The 22,674-nt window shown below is 48.1% G+C and overlaps 1 protein-coding gene across 7 annotated transcripts in view; it reads left to right on the forward strand.

The window, feature by feature from the left end:
* MIS18BP1 (MIS18 binding protein 1) overlaps nucleotides 1-22,674 on the forward strand; it is a 126,739-nt gene that overhangs the window by 47,245 nt on the left and 56,820 nt on the right. For all 7 annotated transcript variants that reach the window (XM_073577767.1, XM_073577769.1, XM_073577768.1 and 4 more), the window contains 2 exons: nucleotides 19,549-19,679; nucleotides 19,762-19,852. In XM_073577767.1, the coding sequence (XP_073433868.1) occupies nucleotides 19,549-19,679; nucleotides 19,762-19,852 (222 nt within the window). The remainder of the gene's footprint in view (nucleotides 1-19,548; nucleotides 19,680-19,761; nucleotides 19,853-22,674) is intronic.

A 22,674-nucleotide genomic window follows, 5' to 3' on the forward strand; every position in this document is an offset into this window, starting at 1 on the left:
CTGCGTTGAAAAAGTCAAATGGTGCTCCTTCGCTTCCAAGCCCTGCCATGCACCCAAACAGTGTTTTACCCCCTCATATGGGGTATCAGCCTAATCAGGACAATTTGCAAAACAACTTTTGGGGTCCTATTTCTCCTGTTGCCCTTAGGAAAATAAAAATTTTGGGGCAAAAATATCATTTTTGTGGAAAAAAAATTTTTTGTTATTTTCACGCCTGGGCGTTATTAACTTCTGTGAAGCACTTGGGGGTTCAAAGTTCTCACCACACATCTAGATAAGTTCCTTGGGGGGTCTAGTTTCCAAAATGGGGTCATTTGTGGGGGGTTTCCACTGTTTTGGTACATCAGGGGCTTTCCAAACGCGACATGGTGTCTGATCTCAATTCCAGCCAAAAAAGTCAAATGGCGCTGCTTGCCTTCCGAGCTCTGCCATGTGCCCAAATAGTCATTTACACCCACATATGGGGTATCAGTGTACTCAGGACAAATTGCACAATAACTTTTAGGGTCCTGTTACCCTTGGGAAAATAAAAATTGGGGGTGAAAAGATCATTTTGTGGAAAAAATATGATTTTTTAATTGTACCGCTGTGCATTATAAACTTCTGTGAAGCCCTTGTGGGTTCAAAGTTCTCACCACATATCTAGATAAGTTCCTTAGGGGGTCTAGTTTCAAAAATGGGGTCACTTGTGGGGGGTTTCCACTGTTTAGGTACATCAGGGGCTCTCCAAACGCGACATGGCGTCCGAACAGAATTCCAGCCAATTTTGCATTGAAAAAGTCAAACGGCGCTCCTTCCCTTCTGAGCTCTGCCATGCGCCGAAACAGTGGTTCCCCCCCACATATCAGGTATCAGCGTGCTCAGGACAAATTGCACAATAATTTTTGCAGTCCAATTTCTCCTGATACACTTGGTAAAATAAAAAAAATTGAACCTGAAGTAATTTTTTTTGTGGAAAAAAAGTTAAATGTTAATTTTTTTTAAATATTCAAAAAATTCCTGTGACGCACCTGAAGGGTTAATAAACTCCTTGATTGTGGTTTTAAGCACCTTAAGGGGTGCATTTTTTAGAATGGTGTCACTTTTGGGTATTTTCTATCATATAGACCCCTCAAAGTGGCTTCAAATGTGATGTGGTCCGTAAAAATAAAATGGTGTTGCAAAAATGAGAGATCGCTGGTCAACTTTTAACCCTTATATCTTGCTAACAAATAAAAATTTTGGTTCCAAAATTGTGCTGATGTAAAGTAAACATGTGGCAAATGTTACTTATTAACTTTTTTGTGTGCCATATCTCTGTGATTTAAGGGCATAAAAATTCAAAGTTGGAAAATTGCGGAATTTTCAAAATTTTCGCCAAATTTCCGTTTTTCTCATAAATAAACGCAAGTTATATGAATGAAATTTTACCACTAACATGAAGTACAATATGTCACGAGAAAACATTGTCAGAATCCACGGAAGCGTTTCAGAGTTATGACCTCATAAAGGGACAGTGGTCAGAATTGTAAAAATTGGCCCGGTAGTTAACGTGCAAACCACCCTTGGTAGTGAAGGGGTTAATGACCTGGCCATTTTTTTGCAATTCTGACCAGTGTCCCTTTATGAGGTAATAACTCAGGAGCGCTTCAAAGGATCCTAGCGATTCTGAGTGTGTTTTTTCGTGACATATTGAGCTTCATGTTAGTGGTAAATTTAGGTCTATAATTTTTGCGTTTATTTGGGAAAAAAACAGAAATTTGGTGAAAATTTCACAATTTTCAAATTTTGAGTTTTTATTCTGTTAAAGGGGTTGTCCGGGCTTTTCACATAATCTCAGTGCATATCTGGGCTGCAGAATGCTGACAATAAGTAATTTACCTTCTGTGGCCAGTTTCCAGGGTTTGCTAGATATCATCTCTTGCTTGTAAGAAAAACGTCCAGGGGGGTGTGTTCTGGCATTGAAATGAGAACTGGTCGTTTCCTCCTACTCTACTAAAAACATGCCCTCTATAGCAACAACCCCACCCTCCATAGCAACAGGCCCTCCCCGACCACATGAACAAGCCTATCCCTCCTCACACAGTAACAAATCCTCCCCCTCTAGCAGCCTCAGTGCAGAGAGCAGGACCAGCCAGCTGCTCCTCCCCCAGACACACACTGAACAGTGATCTATGGAAAGTGAAACTAGTGAGGAGGGAACGACCAGTTCTCATTTCAATGCCAGAACACACCCCCCCCTGGACGTTTTTCATAGAAGCAAGAGATCATATTTTGGAAACTATGCAAACTGGCCACAGAAGGTAAATTACTTATTGTCAACATTCTGCAGCCCAGATATGCACTGAGATTATGTGAAAAGCCTGGACAACCCCTTTAAACCAGAGAGTTATGTGACACACAGTGGTTACTAAATAACATTTCCCACATGTCTACTTTACATCAGCACAATTTTGGAAACAAAATATTTTTTTGTTAGGAAGTTATAAGGGTTAAAAGTTGACCAGCGATTTCTCATTTTTACAACAAAAGTTACAAAACCATTTTTTTTAGGGACCACCTCACATTTGAAGTCACTTTGAGGGGTTTATATGGCAGAAAATACCCAAAAGTGACACCATTCTAAAAACTGCACCCCTCAAGCTACTCAAAACTACATTCAAGAAGATTATTAACCCTTCAGGTGTTTCACAGGAACTAAAGCAACGTGGAAAGAAAAAATGGACATTTTAATTTTTCCAACAAAAATTTTCTTTTAGCCTCAGTTACTTCATTTTCACATGGGCAACAGGATAAAATGGATCCTAAACTTTGTTGAGCAATTTCTCCTGAGTACACCGATACCTCATGTGGTCGTAAACCGCTGTTTGGGCGCATGGCAGGGTGCGGAAGGGAAGGAGCACCATTTGACTTTTTGAATGGAAAATTAGCTCCAATCGTTATCGGACACCATGTCATGTTTGGAGAGCCCTTGTGCACCTAAACATTGGAGCTCCCCCACAAGTGACCCCATTTTGGAAACGACCCCTTATGGAACTTATCTAGATGTGTAGTGAGCACTTTGAGCCCCCAAGTGCTTCACAAAGGTTTATAACACAGAGCAGTGAAAATAAAAAATATTTTTTTTTTCCTCAAAAATGATTTTTTAGCACGCTATTTTTAATTTTCACATGGCAAACAGGAGAAATTGGACCACAATAGTTGTTGTCCAGTTTGTCCTGAGTACGCTGGTACCCCATATGTGGGGGGAACCACTGTTTGGGCGCACGGCAGGGCTCAGAAGGGAAGGAGCGCCATTTGACTTTTTGAAATGCAAATTACTTCTAATCGTTAGCGGACACCATGTCGTGTTTGAAGAGCCCCTGTGTGCCTAAACATTGGAGCTCCCCCACAAATGACCCCATTTTGGAAACTAGACCCCCTATAAGGAACTTATCGAGATGCATAGTGAGCACTTTGAACCCCCAATTGCTTCACAAAAGTTTATAACGCAGAGCCGTGAAAATAAAAAATATTTTTTTTTTTCCTCATAAAATTATTTTAGTGCGCAATTTTTTATTTTCACAAGGGTTCCTGGATAAATTGGACCCCAAAAGTTATTGTCCAGTTTGTCCTAAGTACACTGGTACCCCATATGTGGGGGGGACCACTGTTTGGGCACACGTCGGGGCTCGGAAGGGAAGTAGTGACATTTTGAAATGCTGACTTTGATGGAATGGTCTGCGGGCATCATGTTACATTTGCAGAGCCCCTGATGTACCTAAACTGTGGAACCCCCCCACAAGTGACCCCATTTTGGAAACTAGACCCCCCAAGGAACTTATCTGGATGTGTGGTGAGCACCTTGAACCCCCAAGCGCTTCACAGAAGTTTATAAAGCAGAGCCGTGAAAATAAAAAATTTTTTTTTCCTCAAAAAAATGATTTTTAGCCAGCAATTTTTTATTTTCACAAGGGTAGCAGGATAAATTGGACCCCAAAAGTTGTTGTCCAGTTTGTCCTGAGTACGCTGGTATCCCATATATGGGGGAACCATTGTTTGGGCACACGTAAGGGCTCGGAATGGAAGTAGTGACGTTTTGAAATGCAGATTTTGAAGGAATGGTCTGCGGTCGTCATTACGTTTGCAGAGCCCCTGATGTGTCTAAACAATAGAAACCCACCATAAGTGACCCCATTTTGGAAACTAGACCCCGCAAGGAACTTATCTAGATGCCTAGTGAGCACTTTGAACCCCCAAGTGATTCACAGAAGTTTATAACGCAAAGACGTGAAAATTAAAAAAAAAAAAAATTCCACAAAGATAATTTTTTAGCTTTCAATTTTTTATTTTCCCAAGGGTAACAGGAGAAAATAGACCCCCAAAGATGTTGTGCAATTTTTCCTGAGTACGCTGATACCCCATATGTTGGGGTAAACCACTGTTTGGGTACACGTCGGGGCTTGGAAGGGAGGGAGCACCGTTTAACTTTTTGAACGCAAAATTGGCTGGAATCAATGGTTGCACCATGTCGCGTTTGGAGACCCCCTGATGTGCCTAAACAGTGGAAACCCCTCAATTCTAACTTCAACCCTAACCCCAACACACCCCTAACCACAGCCCTAACCCCAACACATCCCTACACTACTCCTAAGCCCAACAAACCCTAATTCCAACCCAAACCCTAATTCCAACCTTAACCCTCTTTCCAACCCTAACCCTAATGGAAAAAAAATAAAAATAATTTCTTTATTTTATTGTTTGTTCCTGCCTATGGGGGTGATAAAGGGGGGTTTATTTACTTTTCATTCTATTTTGATCACTGTGAGAGTTTATCACAGTGATCAAAATGAATGGAAATTGCAGCGTTTCCGATATGGTGGCGCCCATGGTCCGGGACTGCGGGACACCGGGAGCTATAGCGGCACTCGGTGAGTACCGGGGGGGGGGGCGAACGGAAGGCGGGGGGGGCAGATGATGACAGCAGCGGCACATCACCGCTGTCATTCAGTGGCGGGGGGCAGATCGCCCCCTTTAACTGGTGGGGGGGGTCGGACCGGTGTCACCAGCCATGTCCATGTCTGCTACAGCAGCGTCGGACATGGCTGGATTGAAATATTTCATCAATTTTCATTGATGAAATATTACTTTCTCGGTCGCCTTATTGGGGGACACAGAGACCATGGGGGTGTATGCTGCTGCCACTAGGAGGCTGACACTATGCACAAAAAAAGTTAGCTCCTCCTCCGCAGTGTACACCCCACCGACCGGCAGGGAATTCCTCAGTTTAGCTTAGTGTCAGTAGGAGGTGGACACGGGTCTTTCATTAGACCCTTATCTACCTCAGTGTGCGTCGTTCCTTTTCAGGTTTCCGGAGGGATAACAGTGTGAAGAGTCACAACTGTACTCCCACAAAGAGACTATGAGTACGGCGTGTACTGCCACCCCGTATCCTCATAGCTCTCCGTGCGGACCAGAAGCTCGGCGCAGATGCGGGCCAGCGACGGATGGTCCTTGCCAAACGCCTCCCACCTACTCGCCCACCAGAGCCTGTCGGTCGGAAGAGGCGCAGACACGGGAAAGATTAACAGACAGCGTTGGATAAAGAAGGTACCTTTATTGGAGCAGAGGCGCGGCGCACGGAGCAAACCACCGCAAGGATACATTGGAGCGGCACCAAGGCAGCGCTGCAGGATGTGGCCCGCGCCTTCGACGGTTGCCGCATTTCACCTAGGCCCCGACTGCGGTGCGGGCTTTGTCTCCCCCCCGCCTGTATTCATCGGGGGATTCATCTTCCGGCGCGGTTCTGGTGGCATCTTCGTTGTGTGTGGCCGCTGTAGCGTTGCGGCACTTCCGCGCCGCCCATTGCTGACAGGCGGCCGCCGTCTCTAATTTAGTCCCCGGCTTCATTTTAGGCCGTCGCGGCCACGCCCCCCGCCCACTCATAGGCCGGCTGCGCTCCCGCCCGTTCCTAGGCCCTCCCACCGCCTCTCTTAGCCTGTGGCTGGCTAAGGGGGGCGGTTTCCTTTAGTTCAGTTGGCTAACTCCGCCCTTCTTCCTGGCCCTCCTGAACCGCGTTTTTTCATCCACCTCAGGCTGCCGCCATCTTTGCAGCCTGTCAGCCGGAGACGATAGATGTCAGCTATCCCCTGCTGGGGTCCTGCAATTCTCACAAGCCTGGTACAGCGCTTTGGGGGACACCGGACCGTGAGTAGTTCTGCAACTGCAGACTGACACCCTCCTCTGCCTTTCTGTTCCCCAACCTTCCGGCTTTTCTTCAGGGTCCTTCTGTTCCATCTTTATGTCTAACTCTAAGTCTGAACGTAGCCGGCCGCCGGCCCCCACGGGCACTCTAGTCCAGTTCGCCGCATGCCCCTCTTGCAATCGCAGACTTCCCTGACCCCGTTCAGGAGCCATCTATTGTGCCACGTGAAAGCGAATTCCCCATCCCTGGCTGGGCCTCGTCTCTTTCACAATCTGTGGCAGACCTCACCAGAGTGTCTCAGTCCCTAGTGGCCGTTCTTGATAGGTTGCCCCTGGACACTTCTGCAGGGTCCAGCAGGTCGCAAGACATTCCATCTGAGCCAGCCAGCAGAAGCCGCAAAAGACCCAGGCAGGATCTCCGGCCGGAATCCTCTCCTGGCCTCACATCCCCACATAGTCCTTCCCAGCAGTCGCCCTCCCGTGCCTCCTCACCCGAGTCAGGTGAAGCGTTTTTAGAGCTGGATTCGGACCAGGACGCGGACGTGAAGGTTACAGTACAGAACCTCATTGCTGCGATTCACCACTCCTTCGAAATCTCAGACTCCCCTGCGAAATCCTCAGATCAGGAGGTTTCGTTCAGACGGGCAGAAACACCTTCCAGGGTCTTCGCCTCCCACTCTTGAGTTTGGCAAGACTCTTACCAGGGAAAGAGAAAATCCGACCAGGCGCTTTCAAAGAGGGAAGCGCCTCGGCGTGCTGTATCCGTTTGCCAAAGAGCTCACCGATAACTGGTCTGCTTCCCCCTCGGTAGACGCACCCGTGTCCAGACTTTCTAACAACACGGTCCTCCCGATTTCAGGTGTGACGTCGTTACAAGATTCTAATGATAGAATTATAGAATCTTTAGCAAAGTCAGCATTTGAAGTGGCTGCAGCGGTGCTAAGCCCAGCCTTCACTTCACTTGGGTAGCAAAGGCCATAGCCACTTGGGCAGAGGATCTCCGCAAGGGCATCCTAGATAAGGCTCAACCAGGGCATTTGGCTGATCAGGCCAACCAGATCTCCCATGCAGGGTATTATCTACTCTCTGCCTCCTTGGATGCCGCGTCCTGCGCAGTTCAGGCGTCAAGCAACATGGTGGCAGTCCGACGTACAATTTGGCTCAAAGCTTGGCAGGCGGATTTCTCTTCAAGAAAGTCCCTTTCCAATCTGCCTTTTCAGGGAGCGCGGCTCTTCGGATCCCAGCTGGACCAGATTATTAAGGACGCCACTGGGGGCACGAGTTCCCTCCTCCCTCAGTCCAAGCCTCGCAGACCTCCGCTAAGACGTCAGTCTCGGCCCTTTCGGTCTTTCCGCCGCTTCAATACGGCAGAGAACTTCTCTAACCAACAGAGACCGCAGGCATGCCAGGATAGGAAGAAGGTGCCTTTCAGACCCACTCCTTCCTGGCGATCTCACTCCTCCCAGGTCAGATCCTCCAGGTCCAGATCTGGTCGGTCCACATCAGCATGTCTATCAACGGACCCCCGGGGGTCCTTCCCAATTAGGAGGTCGACTCCTTTTCTTCAGAGACGTCTGGCTTGCCTCAGTAGAGGACACTTGGGTCAGGGAAGTTGTATCATCAGGATACAAGATAGACTTAGTTTCTTGTCCCCGGGATCGTTTTTTCGAGTCCCGACCTCCAAAGGATCCTGCCTTAGTTCTGGGGTTCTTTGCGTCCATCGCTTTTCTCCTCAATTCCGGAGTGATTGTGCCCATTCCCGAATCAGAACGTTTCACAGGATTTTATTCAAACCTGTTTGTGGTACCGAAAGAAGGCGGGACAGTTCGCCCATCTTGGGCCTCAAGTTACTCAACTAGAGTGTCAGACTGCGTCACTTCCGAATGGAGTCTCTTCGGTCGGTAATCGCTTCCATGGAGATGCAGGAGTTCATGTGTTCAATAGACATTCAAGATGCCTATCTACATCTTCCCATATTCTCCGGGCATCAGAAGTTCCTGCGTTGTGCGATTCGCCAGGAACATTACCAGTTCGTTGCACTGCCGTTCGGTCTCGCCACCGCACCCAGAGTATTTACAAAGATCATGGCGGCGTTGATGGCCTTGTTGAGAATCAGAGGTCTCCTTCTCTTTCCGTACCTCGACGACATTCTGATCAAAGCTCCATCCTTTCATCAAGCTCGCCAAAGTCTTGCCATTGTCCTCGACACATACGACTTCCATCTCTCCGGACAACCATGAAAGTCCTGGGAAAGATGGTGGCGGCAATAAAGGCGGTTCCCTTTGCCCAATTTCACTCCAGACCTCTCCAACACGCCATCCTGTCTCGGGGGAACAGGTCTGTCCTTTCCCTGGATCACCCATTTTGACTTTCATACCGGGTCAAGCGGTCAATCAACTGGTGGTCGACGTCGCCTCTCATCCTCTTGGGTCGGTCTTTTCTTCCCATTCACTGGCAGATTGTAACAACGGATGCCAGCCTCCTCGGCTGGGGTGCAGTGTTCCGCAATCACACTGTTCAGGGTCGATGGTCGACTCAGGAATCAGCTCTGTAGATCAACGTCCTAGAGATACGAGCGATCCATCTGGCTCCCGTCCACTGGGAGAGGCTCCTCAGGGGCCTGCCTGTCCGGATTCAGACAGACAATGCCACAGCGGTGTTATATGTCAACCACCAAGGAGGGACACGAAGTGTCTCAGCCCTGGCAGAAGTGTCCAAGATTATTCATTGGGCAGAGATTTCCGTTCCGACAATTTCCGCGGTACACATTCCCGGTGTAGACAACTGGGCCGCCGATTTTCTCAGCCGCGAGGGTCTCACGGCGGGAGATTGGTCCCTACATCCGGAGGTGTTTCATCTGCTTTGCCGTCAATGGGGAACCCCGGATGTAGACCTGCTGGCGTCTCGCCTCAACAGGAAAGTCCCACAGTTTGGTTCCAGGTCTCGACACCCTCTGGCAGTGGGCGCCGATGCTCTGGCCGTTCCTTGGTCACAGTTTGAACTCCCTATCTGTTCCCTCCCCTGCCTCTTCTTCCCAAGCTGTTGAAGATCAAAGCAGAAGGAATTCCAGCCATTTTCATCGCAGAATTGGCCCAGAAGGTCTTGGTTCGCGGACTTTGTCAACCTTCTCGCGGATGCCCCCTGGAAGCTTCCAGACAGGGCAGATCTGCTGTCTCAAGGCACGATTTGCCACCCCAATCCTCGGCCGCTCACTTTAATGGCGTGGCTGTTGAGACCAAGGTTTTGAAACGGGCAGGATTCTCCGATCAAGTAATTCATACCATGCTCCGAGCCAGAAAGCCATCATCTTCCAAAGTTTATTACTATACTTGGAAGACCTATTTCACTTGGTGTAAGGCCAATGTCATCGCGCCCATGTGTTTTTCGCTCCCTTCTGTTCTGGCGTTTCTTCAGGCAGGGCTGGATGCTGGGCTTGCCCTCAGTTCTTTGAAGGGTCAAGTTTCGGCGCTGTTCATTTTATTTCAGAAGACGGCCTCCCGCCCTCAGGTCAAAATCTTTCTTCAGGGCATGGCTCACACGGCTCCTCCGTACCGAGCGCCCGTGGATCCATGGGATCTTAATCTGGTTCTTGAGGTTCTGCAAGGTCCTCCTTTTGAACCTCTCAGGGATGTTTCCCCTTCTCTCCTTTCTTGGAAGGTAGCTTTTCTGGTGGCCATTACTTCCATCCGGCGCCTGTCGGAATTGGCGGCTTTCTTGCCGCTCTCCTTATTTGGTACTTCACTAGGATGAGGTACTTCTGCGGCTTCCGCCCTCTTTCCTTCCGAAGGTGGTGTCCTCTTTTCACCTCAATGAGGATATTGTTCTGCCGTCCTTCTGTCCGAGTCCAACTCATCCTCGGGAGCGGTCCTTGAACAAGCTGGATCTGGTCAGGGCGATGAGAGTCTATCTGGCTAGGATGACTTCCTTGCGAAAGACAGTCTTTTCATCATTCCAGATGGGTCGCGGAAAGGTCGCCCAGCTTCAAAGGCCACTATTGCTTGCTGGATCAGATCGGCAATTTTGGAGGCCTACCGGGTTAAGCATTGAGTGGCTCCTCCAGGGATCACAGCGCTCTCTACCCGGGCAGTGGGTGCCTCCTAGGCGGTACGCCACAGAGCTTCCGCGCTGCAGCTTTGCAAAGCTGCAACCTTGTCTTCGGTTCACATGTTTGTGAAATTCTACTAAGCCCACACCTACGCTTCGGCGGATGCCAGCCTAGGTAGAAGGATTCTGCAGGCTGCGGTGGTGAGTCCGCTGGCCTGATGGAAGTTTGTTTTCCCACCCCAGGGACTGCTTTGGGACGTCCCATGGTCTCTGTGTCCCCCAATAAGGCGACCGAGAAAACAGGATTTTTGGGTTGCTTACCGTAAAATCTGTTTCTCGTAGCCTTCATTGGGGGACACAGCACCCTCCCATGTTCTACAACTCCTGTTCTTGCTTTGGTTGATTGGTTACAGTTGAGTTTTGTTCTGTTTTCAATCTATTCTGTTACTTCTCCTACTGCTTTCTCACTAACTGAGGAATTCCCTGCCGGTCGGTGGGGTGTACACTGCGGAGGAGGAGCTAACTTTTTTTTGTGCATAGTGTCAGCCTCCTAGTGGCAGCAGCATACACCCCCATGGTCTCTGTGTCCCCCAATGAAGGCTACGAGAAACAGATTTTACGGTAAGCAACCCAAAAATCCTGTTATCGCTCTGATTGGCTGTTTCACTTTTAACAGCCAATCAGAGCGATCGTAGCCACGTGGGGGCGAAGACACGCCCCCCCGTGGTGAAGTACAAAGCCCCCTGTATCTGCGGGTCGGGTGACCTAGGTCACCCGGACCCGCAGGGGGGGGCTTTAAAGTCATGACGCCACATAGGCGTCACTGGTCAGATTGGCACCAGTTTTCATGACGCCTATGTGGCGTCATTGGTCGTGAAGGGGTTAAATATGAGTGTCTGAGCAAAGGGCCTGAATACTTATGACCATGTGATATTTTTCTATTTTTTTTTTTATACATTTGCGTAAATTTCTACGTTTCTGGGTTTTTCAGTTAAGATGGGGTGCAGAGCGTACATTAATAAAAAAAGAAAATGAACTTTTTTGAACTTACCAAATGGCTGCAATGAAACAGAGTGAAAATTTTAAAGGGGTCTGAATACCTTTCGTACCCACTGTCTATTTATTATTATTATTATTATTATTATACTATACCCCGTGTATACTCGCGTATAAGCACGTTTTTTTGTGCTGAAAAAGCCCCACTAGGCTTATACTGGAGTGAGGGTCCCAGAACATGGAGGGGGAGTGGCAGCGGGCCATATAGGGATGAGGAGCCATGGATACCAGGATATAGTGATGAGGGGGGCCATGCATACCAGGATAGGGATGAGGAGCCATGCATGCCAGGATAGGGATGGGGAGCCATGCATGCCAGGATAGGGATGGGGAGCCATGCATGCCAGGATAGGGATGGGGAGCCATGCATGCCAGGATAGGGATGGGGAGCCATGCATGCCAGGATAGGGATGGGGAGCCATGCATGCCAGGATAGGGATGGGGAGCCATGCATGCCAGGATAGGGATGGGGAGCCATGCATGCCAGGATAGGGATGGGGAGCCATGCATGCCAGGATGGGGAGCCATGCATGCCAGGATAGGGATGAGGAGCCATGCATGCCAGGATAGGTATGGGGAGCCATGCATGCCAGGATAGGGATGGGGAGCCATGCATGCCAGGATATAGGGATGGGGAGCCATGCATGCCAGGATAGGGATGGGGAGCCATGCATGCCAGGATATAGGGATGGGGAGCCATGCATGCCAGGATATAGGGATGGGGAGCCATGCATGCCAGGATATAGGGATGAGGAGCCATGCATGCCAGGATATAGGGATGAGGAGCCATGCATGCCAGGATATAGGGATGAGGAGCCATGCATGCCAGGATATAGGGATGAGGAGCCATGCATGCCAGGATATAGGGATGAGGAGCCATGCATGCCAGGATATAGGGATGAGGAGCCATGCATGCCAGGATATAGGGATGAGGAGCCATGCATGCCAGGATATAGGGATGAGGAGCCATGCATGCCAGGATATAGGGATGAGGAGCCATGCATGCCAGGATATAGGGATGAGGAGCCATGCATGCCAGGATATAGGGATGAGGAGCCATGCATGCCAGGATATAGGGATGAGGAGCCATGCATGCCAGGATATAGGGATGAGGAGCCATGCATGCCAGGATATAGGGATGAGGAGCCATGCATGCCAGGTTATAGGGATGAGGAGCCATGCATGCCAGGTTATAGGGATGAGGAGCCATGCAGACCAGGTTATAGGGATGAGGAGCCATGCAGACCAGGATAGGGATGAGGGGACAAATGCATACCAGGCTTATACTCGAAACATATATTATAAACTTTGTCATCACTTTTTTCATTTTTCATCCTTGGAACTGTATGCACACTTGCTTCTTTTTGCACGTGGAGTTATGTTTTTATTGATATCAATTTGGAGTACATATGATATTTGATATTTTGATCGCAATTGTTTTTCTTTTATTTTTTATAGGAGCGCTTTTACCAGAAAGTGTCAGCTTTGGCATTTCGTTTTTTTTTTTCGGCCGATATGAGATACAGCCACCACCTTTCAGGCCTGATATACAGTATTCTATAATGCTGTACTATATATCTACCCTCAACCCCTGAAAGAGAAGAAAAATAGCTTTTACTATTCTCCCCTGTGGGGAAGTCTCCTCCGGAAGGTACGAAGGGTGTCAATGTTCGCCCTCCGATGACCCATGTCACATGATCACGGGTCACCGGTTCGTTGGCATGACAGCCAGAGGTCTCCTGGAGACCTATGTGGTTGTCAGTGTGGCTTGCTGTGAGCGCCACTCGATGGTTGGCGCTCATAGAAAGTTAGTAATTATGCTATATAGAGGCGATCGGGTTGTGGCAGCCTATTGAAGCATGCCAAAGTTAAAAAAATAAATTAAAAAATAATTAAAAAAAAAAAAGTAAAAACCACCAAAATTATATATATATATTTTGGGGCGCCACGACATTGCATTAAAATGCAATAACGGGCGATCAAAAGATCGTATCTTCACGAAATGGTATCATTAAAAAGGTCAGCTCAGCACGCAGAAAATAAGCCCTCAACCAACCCAAGATCATGAAAAATGGAGACGTTACGGGTATCGGAAAATGGTGCAATTTTTTTTTTTTTTTAACAAAGTTTGGAATTTTTTTCACCACTTAGACTAAAAAAAAAAAAAAAAAAAGACCCTAGACATGTTTTGATGTCTATGAACTCGTAACGACCTGGAGAATCATAGCGGCAGGTCAGTTTTACCATTCAGTGAACCTAGTAAAAAAGCCAAACAAAAAACAAGTGTGGGATGGCACTTTTATTGCAATTTCACATTGCTTGGAATTTTTTTCCTGTTTTTTCTAGTACACGACATGGTAAAACCAATGGTGCTGTTCAAAAGTACAACCCGTTCCGCAAAAAATAAGCCCTCACATGGCCATATTGACAGAAAAATAAAAAAGTTATGGCTCTGGGAAGAAGGGGAGCGAAAAACGAAAACGCAAAACCGTTCCGGTCATGAAGGGGTTGACCAGTTGACACCCACAGGTGTCTAGGAATACTGTACTCTTCCCCTTTTCTCTATCGCCTTATTGGGGGACACAGAAACCATGGGTGTATGCTGCTGCCACTAGGAGGCTGACACTATGCAAATAAAAAAGTCAGCTCCTCCTCCGCAGTGTACACCCCACCGACAGGAAGTAGGATGCCCAGTTTAGCTTAGTGTCAGTAGGAGGTGGACACGGGTCTTTTACTAGACCCTTATCTACCTCAATGTGCGTCGTTTTCTTTCAGGTTCCCGGAGGGATACAGTGTGAACAGTCACTACTGTACTCCCACACAGAGACTATGAGTACGGCGTGTACTGCCACCCCGTATCCTCATATGTCTGGACGGCAGGACCCCAAAATCCCTAACACAGGCGCGTGTTTAGGTGATCCCACAAGAGAAAGAATACCTGGTCCTGCCTACGTCTCCCACCCACTCGCCCACCAGAGCCTGTCGGTCGAGGAGACACGGACGTCCCGCAACATGGATTCTGGACGTCCGATTTTCGTGATTGAGGAGGTACTTTCCCTCTTTTCTCCCCAGTCTCTGAAGAGGTGAAGAAAACGGGATAAGAAGGAGAAAGAAGGAAAGAAAAAAAAAAAAAAAACCAACCCTTTATTCAAAGAGATAGTAGTTTGGGCGGCTGGCGCAGTTCATACCCTTCCGACTGGTTTCAGGGGCCTCAGCACTGCCTTGCAGATCCTTTGGGGAAGAAAGGGGGTTTAGGCACACAGAGGCTTCCTGTTCTTTGGGCCCCGTACAGCCTGTCTAAGCGGCGTCATGGCACTTTGTTTGCGCCACTTTTAGCACCCTGGTGCCACTGTGGGGACCCGTTTGGCACTATTGTATGTCCTCCGCGGTCTCCCGCTCCGGCGGCCGCCGGCTGTAATCTAGGTCCCGGCTTCATTTTGGGCCTAGTGGAAGCGCTGACTCCGCCCCCCTTCCTCTCGGCTTCGGGCGGGCTTTTTCCCGCCCGTTTCTCCTCTCGCCTCTTCCTGTGTGGCGTCAGGCTCCGCCCGCTATCCTCAGACTGTGGACGGGAGCCGCCGCCATATTGCTCCTCCGGGCCCCGCGTTTAGCTGTGAGTGGGCTTCCCGGTCTCTGGCCGCCCTCACAGCGCGCACGTTCTGCCCTGCGTATTCTGGCAGACGCCATTTTCCGGCTGTGGTACAGTGGAGCCGCATCCAGCTATGGGACCTGCCTGTCTCTCTCTACAGCCATGAAGTCTCATACAGGACATCTGCTGTAAGTAGCTGCACTGCAGACTGATCCCCCCCCCCCTCGTCTGCTCTCCTGTCCCCTAACCTTCTTGCAGAGCTTAGTGGGATTGTTCTCATGTCTAACTCTAGGCCACTTCGTTCTCCTCCTATTCCTCCACTGTGGTCCTCTCCCACCGTCCAGGAGCCCCCAGTTGACCCGGTCGTACAGTCTCTGGAGCCGTACAGTCACTAACTTGAAGGTTTTTCTGGAGCCGTACGGTCTCTGAAGTAACTGTACTCTAGAGCTGTACAGTCACTGACGTAATAGTACTCAAATTACTGGCATAATTGTAATCTTCTGCCGCGCAGTTTCTAGTGCATCAGTATGTCGGAGATCTGATTTTGTCACACGGTTGTTGTGTTTTTCGGCCATTACGGATTGGTGCCCTGATTTTCAGCAGAGCAAGTCTCAGCCATTGCTTCACATAAAGACGTTGGGGTCCTGTCATAGCAACTCCATATCTACGGCTCACAGGCACTCTCCCTTCAATTTTCTGCAGCCCCCTTCGGACGCTGGATTCATACTGCTATAAGCAGAACAGGGTGCTGCTTCTTTCTCTTCTCGTCTCCAGTATTTGGGCCGGACTTCTAGCTGAATAGAAGTCCGTGTTATCCAGCAATTGTCTGCTGTGGCTCAGTGGATAGAGAAGCTGACCACAACTCGCTGTTCCAGAAGTTGGAACCGTGGCGCACAACAGAGAGTAGTGTTTAGTCTCTTTCTGATCCCAGGCCTACTGTTCTACAGTCATAAGAATTGACTGGTCAGAATCTACTTTACTACAGACTTCGTGGCACGGCTTACTACGCGTGAAGCCATTATTCTGCCTAATGTCGTCAGGTATCCAGACCTAGACCGCAACACAGAAGCCGTTATTCTGCCTAATGCCGTCAGGTACCCAGACCTAGACTGAATCACAGAAGCCGTTATTCTGCCTAATGCCGTCAGGTACCCAGACCTAGACCGCATCACAAAAGCCGTTATTCTGCCTAATGCCGTCAGGTACCCAGACCTAGACCGCATCACAGAAGCCGTTATTCTGCCTAATGCCGCCAGGTTTTCAGACCTAGACCGCAGCCAGAAGCAGTTATTCGGCCTAATGCCATCAGGTATTCCGGCCTAGACCGCAACACATAAGCCGTTATTCTGCCTAATGTCGTCAGGTATCTAGGCCTAGACTGCCCCGGCAGCTAGGCTATATCCGCTATCCAGGCTTCAGACGCGGCGGGCGTGAGTAAGCAGGAGCCGAGATCCCGCGGCGGCATCACCTACCAGGTACAGTAGTTCAAACGGTTGTATTACTGTGGAGACGCGTCTGGGGTTGACTGCTTCAGTGGTACTGGTGTTCTGTACCGTATTCAGGTGAGTCAGACACTCTCGCCTTCAGGTTCTTCGTGTTCTATTGCAGCAGTACTCTATCCCTTATTGAGCACTTGAATAGTCCTCTATCAGACATGTTTAGTCAATACACGCCGTCTCTCTGGTAACTCAAACGTACCCGAGGCCATCAACTATACCGATCCGGCTATACTGTCCCGTTTTCTGGTGAGTCAGAAGCGTCCTCTCTCACGTTCCTCACGGTCGTTTGCAGCCTTTACCTAAGCTCCCGTCTAAAAGCCACTTGAGGTGAGGTGTCGGCATTTATTGCTCATAGCAGGCTACAGCCGCGGTTACAAGTCGTTTTCAGGTGAGTCAAAGACACCTCTTGGCTACATAGTTCATTGTCAATAACATCTGTGGTTTAACAGTTGAACGTAACCACTACCATGTCCAAACAGAACGGATCTCTGTCCCACAGTGCGGATCTTGGTAGCAACATATCTGGATACTCCACCTTCAGGTGGGTCAGACTCTCTCGGGTCAGGTACTGATGGTCACGGTTTTACTGCGGCATGTTCTGTACCCTAAGTGTGAGTTGCACCACAGGAGTTTTTGCCAGAAGCTATCTTTACTGCCGGTGTAATCCGCCTATCTTTAATGTTTGGCAAATAGTAGTTTATAAGTTCTAGCCTGCTTTAGGGGACTTCGAGCAACAAAACTACCATACGCTCCTTATCTGTCGAAACTTACCTATTCTTTCTTACAGACGCCGAGTAAAGCCTTCAGCAGCTCAGACATGGGTCTTCTGACCGTGACCGGGAAAAAGTATCCCACCTCACAGGAGTGGGATCTAACTCTACGCAAGCATCGACCGGGGTAAAAAGCTGTTCCAGTCCTGGATCCAAGAATGAGTCTGGTGATAACGCGTTTCTTCCTTCGGCTAGTATTGTATCTTTTCACTGTTATCCTCAGGCGCGTTTTGTCTTAGACTTAGGCTAGCAGGTCTACACACCGTAATCCCCTCCCTGCTCCAGAGGGTCCAGGATGGTTTCGGTCGTTTACATCGTCATACAAAATTGACCTGCCTTTCGTCAGCCTAGTTGTCTTCTGGTGTCTATTTGATCTACCTAGAGCCAACTTTTCTTACAGTTATCATACTCCATGTTTTGCTTGAACTTTCCTTACTCGACTAATCACTTTTCTAAGTCCAACTACACTATTTTTGTCCATATCCACACTCATCCCGGGGTGCTGGATTTATCTCCCTTTGCATCTCAGTCATCCAGTAGTCTCCGTTCTACCTCCTTAGTGGAGCAATCAGTTGTCTCTTTATAGCCATCCTGAGCCTACATCGCGGCGATGAGATCCAGATTATCCCCTGGTTCTATTCAGTACGTTTTCAGTGTTTGGTTCTTTCGCAGGTTCTCAGTGGCCTGTTCTCAGGCCTCGTCATTTTCTCACAGAACGGCCTTCAGCCGTTTCCAAGCAAGAGGGCGCCTTAGTATATCTCTACTTCTGCGACTACGAACCCTACAGTTCCAAGTCTCCCACTACTACGGTCCTTCCTGTCCCAGAAGTGCATCCCTCAGAGATTCCACGGCAAATTCACACAGTAGTTGGCAAGGTCAACCTTGAAACCATCCGCCGCTTTATAGTGTCCTGTCTTAGTCTCCACTCGTGTTGCAAAGTTCTATAGACACGTGGCCTAGCTTGCTCATCAGAGCATTCTTGCTGGGGACCAGTCAGAAGATTTGATTGTCCTCACTGTCCTAAAAATTCCACTTGCATGGAAACATGGGTTTTCGCCTCATCGTTCCCTTCTAGGGGTTCATTTGGCTTTCGATCTCACGAGCGAAATTATTTCCAAACAAGTCCCTCACCAGCTTCCCGTTTCTTCCGGGTAGCTCCAATCGCTTAATTATTGGGGAGGTCACCGGAAGGACAAGCGCTTTCCTTCCTCAGGCTGAACCTCGTCGTACTTCAGCGCTTTTTCCTCAGCGTGCCTTTCCGGGATCTAGGATGGAGACCATCCTTTTTCTCAGGTGGAAATTTTTCTTCGTTCAGCATTTGCCTCCTGCGAATCGCATGATTTTTCCATGAAGCTCTTATCCAGGTCCTGATTTCTTCAGGGCTTTGGAGATATCTGCTTTTGCAACGTACGGGTTCATTTTCCTTTTCAGTTGGTAGCCTTCCCTTTCAGGCTCTCCACCACTCCTAGGGCGCCTCAGACTCTATAGCAGCTGTGGTACACTTCCTGTAGGTCAAGGGTCCACTCTACATCTCTCTAAATTCTCTCTCTTTCATCCGCCTCGAATTTTCCCTTCGTGGCGTGCTCTCATCAGGCTACCTGGCCACAGCAACGGTACTTATCAAGCTCGGGCTTGAGGTATAGAGGTCCTCTGGCCTTCAGGTCAGCGTCTGCTCGCGGATTCTGGTCGACATTAGTAGGGTTGCCGGCCCAGGAGGGACTGCGTTCTTTTCAGTACGACGCACACTGCCCGGGCAGTGCGTGTCCTCCTGGCGGTACTTTTTGGGCCTTCGTCTGGCTCCTCTGCAGTACGGTCATTGGTCCTCCACAGGTCCATAAGGTTTCTCACAACCCATGCCTAGCTTCGGCAAGTGCCGGTCGGGGTAAAGAAGACCTCGCAGGTGACCTTGCAGGTGACGAGGGTGACTCCCTCGTCCTGATGGGGTTATTTGCTGTTCCCTCCCCTTGAGGACTGCTTTGGGACGTCCCATGGTTTCTGTGTCCCCCAATAAGGCGATAGAGAAAACAGGATTTTTTGTTGCTTACCGTAAAATCTGTTTCTCTGAGCCTTCATTGGGGGACACAGCACCCTCCCAAGTTGAACAGCACCGTTTACTGTATAATATTGTTACAGTATGGATTTGTGTTTTCTGTTTTTATCTCGTTACAGATTGCTTCTCCTACTGCTTTCTCACTAACTGAGCATCCTACTTCCTGTCGGTGGGGTATACACTGCGGAGGAGGAGCTAACTTTTTTATTTGCATAGTGTCAGCCTCCTAGTGGCCAGCAGCATACACCCATGGTTTATGTGTCCCCCAATGAAGGCTCAGAGAAACAGATTTTACGGTAAGCAACAAAAAATCCTGTTTTATACATTTTATGGGATGTGGTGCAATTGCTGATTAATTTTTCTTTCCTTTCCCTCTTACAGTGAGTTAGACTGTCAGAACTGGCACAGTAATATCATAGTACAGCGAATCCAAAGCAACATATTAAAAACCATAACTGGTAGTGTGTACCAGCTGATAGGGGATGCGGATACAGTCTACATGAGTGATTTTGGTATGTGAACGGGCAGCAAGCAAAGGGGGGGAGGGGAGTGGAAGAAGAGAAATTTCTGATAATGTCTGTCTTCTCCCGTAAGGCTATCCAAATTGGCTGATAACCAAGTTCTCAAATGGGTTTCCTGAGGATTGGAAGAGCTATGTCAGATACTTCTGTGAGGTGGCAGAGAGGTTAGTGGATTGGTGGTCTTCTAATACTTTATTTTTATGTATATTTGGACATTTAAACCCTTTCCCACACTCTGATGTAACTCTACCCCAAGTCAGAGTGCATGTGGACAAAGAAGGCTCCTTGGCATATGCTGACTGTTCCAGTGCTGACTGGCCACTGCTGGTGCGCTAGCATCTACCTGATCGCACTCTGTACTAGGCATGGCTGTTGAATGTCCCAATAACTTTTGTTACTCCTCATGTATTACTCAATAGGAGAACAGTAATTTTGCTATATGCTACAGTACTGTGGTATCACACTATATATAGTGGCTTGACTTATTCCCTATTTTGTTACATTAGCACCTGTTTAACCCCTTACCTACAATTGACGTAATATTCCGTCCATGTGACCATGGACCTAATTACCATGGCCGGAATATTACGTCACCATGATCAGCGGCGCCCACGTGGTGAGCGCCGCTGATCGCGGCCGGGTGTCAGCTAATTATCATAGCAGACACCCGGCACAATGTGTCAGGGGCGGTCACGGACCGCCCCGACACGTTAACCCCTTGCACACCGCGATCAAACGCGATCGCGGTGTACCGGGGGTTAAAGGGAAGCATCGGCAGGGAGGGGGCTCCCTCCGTGCTTCCCTGAGCCCCCCACAGCAGCGCAATGTGCAGCGCTGCTGCGGGGGGCTCCTTTCCTCCAGGCCCCCGAATCCAAGATGGCGACGGGGGCCTGAGGAAGCTGGCTTCCTCAGTGCCTGCAAAGCGCAGGCATGAGGAAGTCTGCAGCAGTGCCTGTGACAGATCGCTGATCTGTCACAGTGATGTGACAGATCAGCGATCTGTCACAGGACAGTGATGTCCCACCTGGGACAAGGTAATAAAGTAAAAAAAAAAAAAAAAAAAAGTGTTAAAAATAATTTTAAAAAAAATCGCTAAATAAATTAGTAAAAAAAAAAAAAATATTCCCCAATAAATCCATTTTTTCAAAATAAAAAAAACCAAAAACAATAAAAGTACACATATTTGGTATCGCCGCGTCCGTAATGACCTGCCCTATAAAAATGTCCCATTAGTTAACCCCTTTAGCGAACCCCTTAAAAAATAAAAATAAAAAACGAAGCAAAAAATAATGATTTATTATCATACCACCGAACAAAAAGTGCAATAACGCGCGATCAAAAAGACACATATAAATATCCATGGTACCGCTGAAAACGTCATCTTGTCCCGCAAAAAACGAGCCGCCATACAGCGTCATCCGCAAAAAAATAAAGTTACAGCTCGCAGAATAAAGCGATACAAAAATAATTATTTTTTATATAAAATAGTTTTCATTGCATAAAACCAACAAAACATAAAAAAACGACCTAAATGAGGTATCACTGTAACTGTACTGACCCGAAGAATAAAACCGCTTTATCAATTTTACCGCACGCGGAACGGTGTAAACGCACCCCCCCAAAAGAAATTCATGAAATGCTGGTTTTTGTTCATTCTGCGTCCCAAAAATCGGAATAAAAAGCGATCAAAAAATGTCACGTGCCCGAAAATGGTACCAATAAAAACGTCAACTCGTCCCGCAAAAAATAAGACCTGACATGACTCGGTGGGTCAAAATACGGAAAAATTATAGCTCTCAATATGTGGTGATGCAAAAACTACTTTTACAATAAAAAGCGTCTTTTAGCGTGTGACAGCCGCCAAACATAAAAACCGCCATAAATAGTAAATCAAACCCCCCGTTATCACCCCCTTAGTTAGGGAAAAGTAATAAAACTAAAAGAAAATGTATTTATTTCCATTTTCCCGCTAGGGTTAGGGCTAGGGTTAGGGCTAGGGCTCAGATTAGGGTTAGGGGTGTGTTGAGGTTAGGGTTGGAGTTATAATTGGGGGGTTTCCACTGTTTGGGCACATCAGGTGCTCTCCAAAGGCAACATGGCGTCTGATCTCAATTCCAGCCAATTCTGCGTTGAAAAAGTCAAATGGTGCTCCTTCCCTTCCAAGCTCTGCCATGCGCCCAAACAGTGTTTTACTCCCACATGTAGGGTATCAGCCTACTCAGGACAAATTACAAAACAACTTTTGGGGTCCAATTTCTCCTGTTACCCTTAGGAAAATAAAAAATTGGGGGCAAAAATATAATTTTGCGGAAAAAAATGTTTTTTTTATTTTCACGCCCAGGCGTTATAAACTTCTGTGAAGCACTTGGGGGTTCAAAGTGCTCTCCACAAATCTAGATAAGCTCCGTGGGGGGTCTAGTTTCCAAAATGGGGTCACTTGTGGGGAGTTTCAATAGTTTAGGTACATCAGGGGCTCTCCAAACGCACTTGACACCCGCAGACCAATCCATCAAAGTCTGCATTCCAAAACGTCACTACTTCCCTTCCGAGCCCCGACGTGTGTCCATACAGTAGTTTTCTCCCACATATGAGGTATCAGCGTACTCAGGACAAATTGGACAACAACTTTTGGGGTCCAATTTCTCCTGTTACCCTTGGGAAAATAAAAAAATTAGGGACTAAAAGATGATGTTTGTTGAAAAAATACGATATTTTTATTTTCACGCCCGGTCGTTATAAACTTCTGTGAAGCACTGGGGGGTTCAAAGTGCTCACCACACATCTAGATAAGTTCATTAGGGGGTCTAGTTTCCAAAATGGGGTCACTTGTGGGGAGTTTCCACTGTTTAGGTACATCAGGGGCTCTCCAAAAGCAACATGACACCCGCAGACCATGCCATCAAAGTCTGCATTCCAAAACGTCACTACTTCCCTTCCGAGCCCTGATGTGTGCCCATACAGTAGTTTTCTCCCACATATGAGGTAT

Source organism: Dendrobates tinctorius, unplaced genomic scaffold (genome assembly GCF_039654945.1).
Source record: "Dendrobates tinctorius isolate UK_male_01 unplaced genomic scaffold, ASM3965494v1 ptg000057l, whole genome shotgun sequence".
Lineage (NCBI taxonomy): Eukaryota > Metazoa > Chordata > Amphibia > Anura > Dendrobatidae > Dendrobates > Dendrobates tinctorius.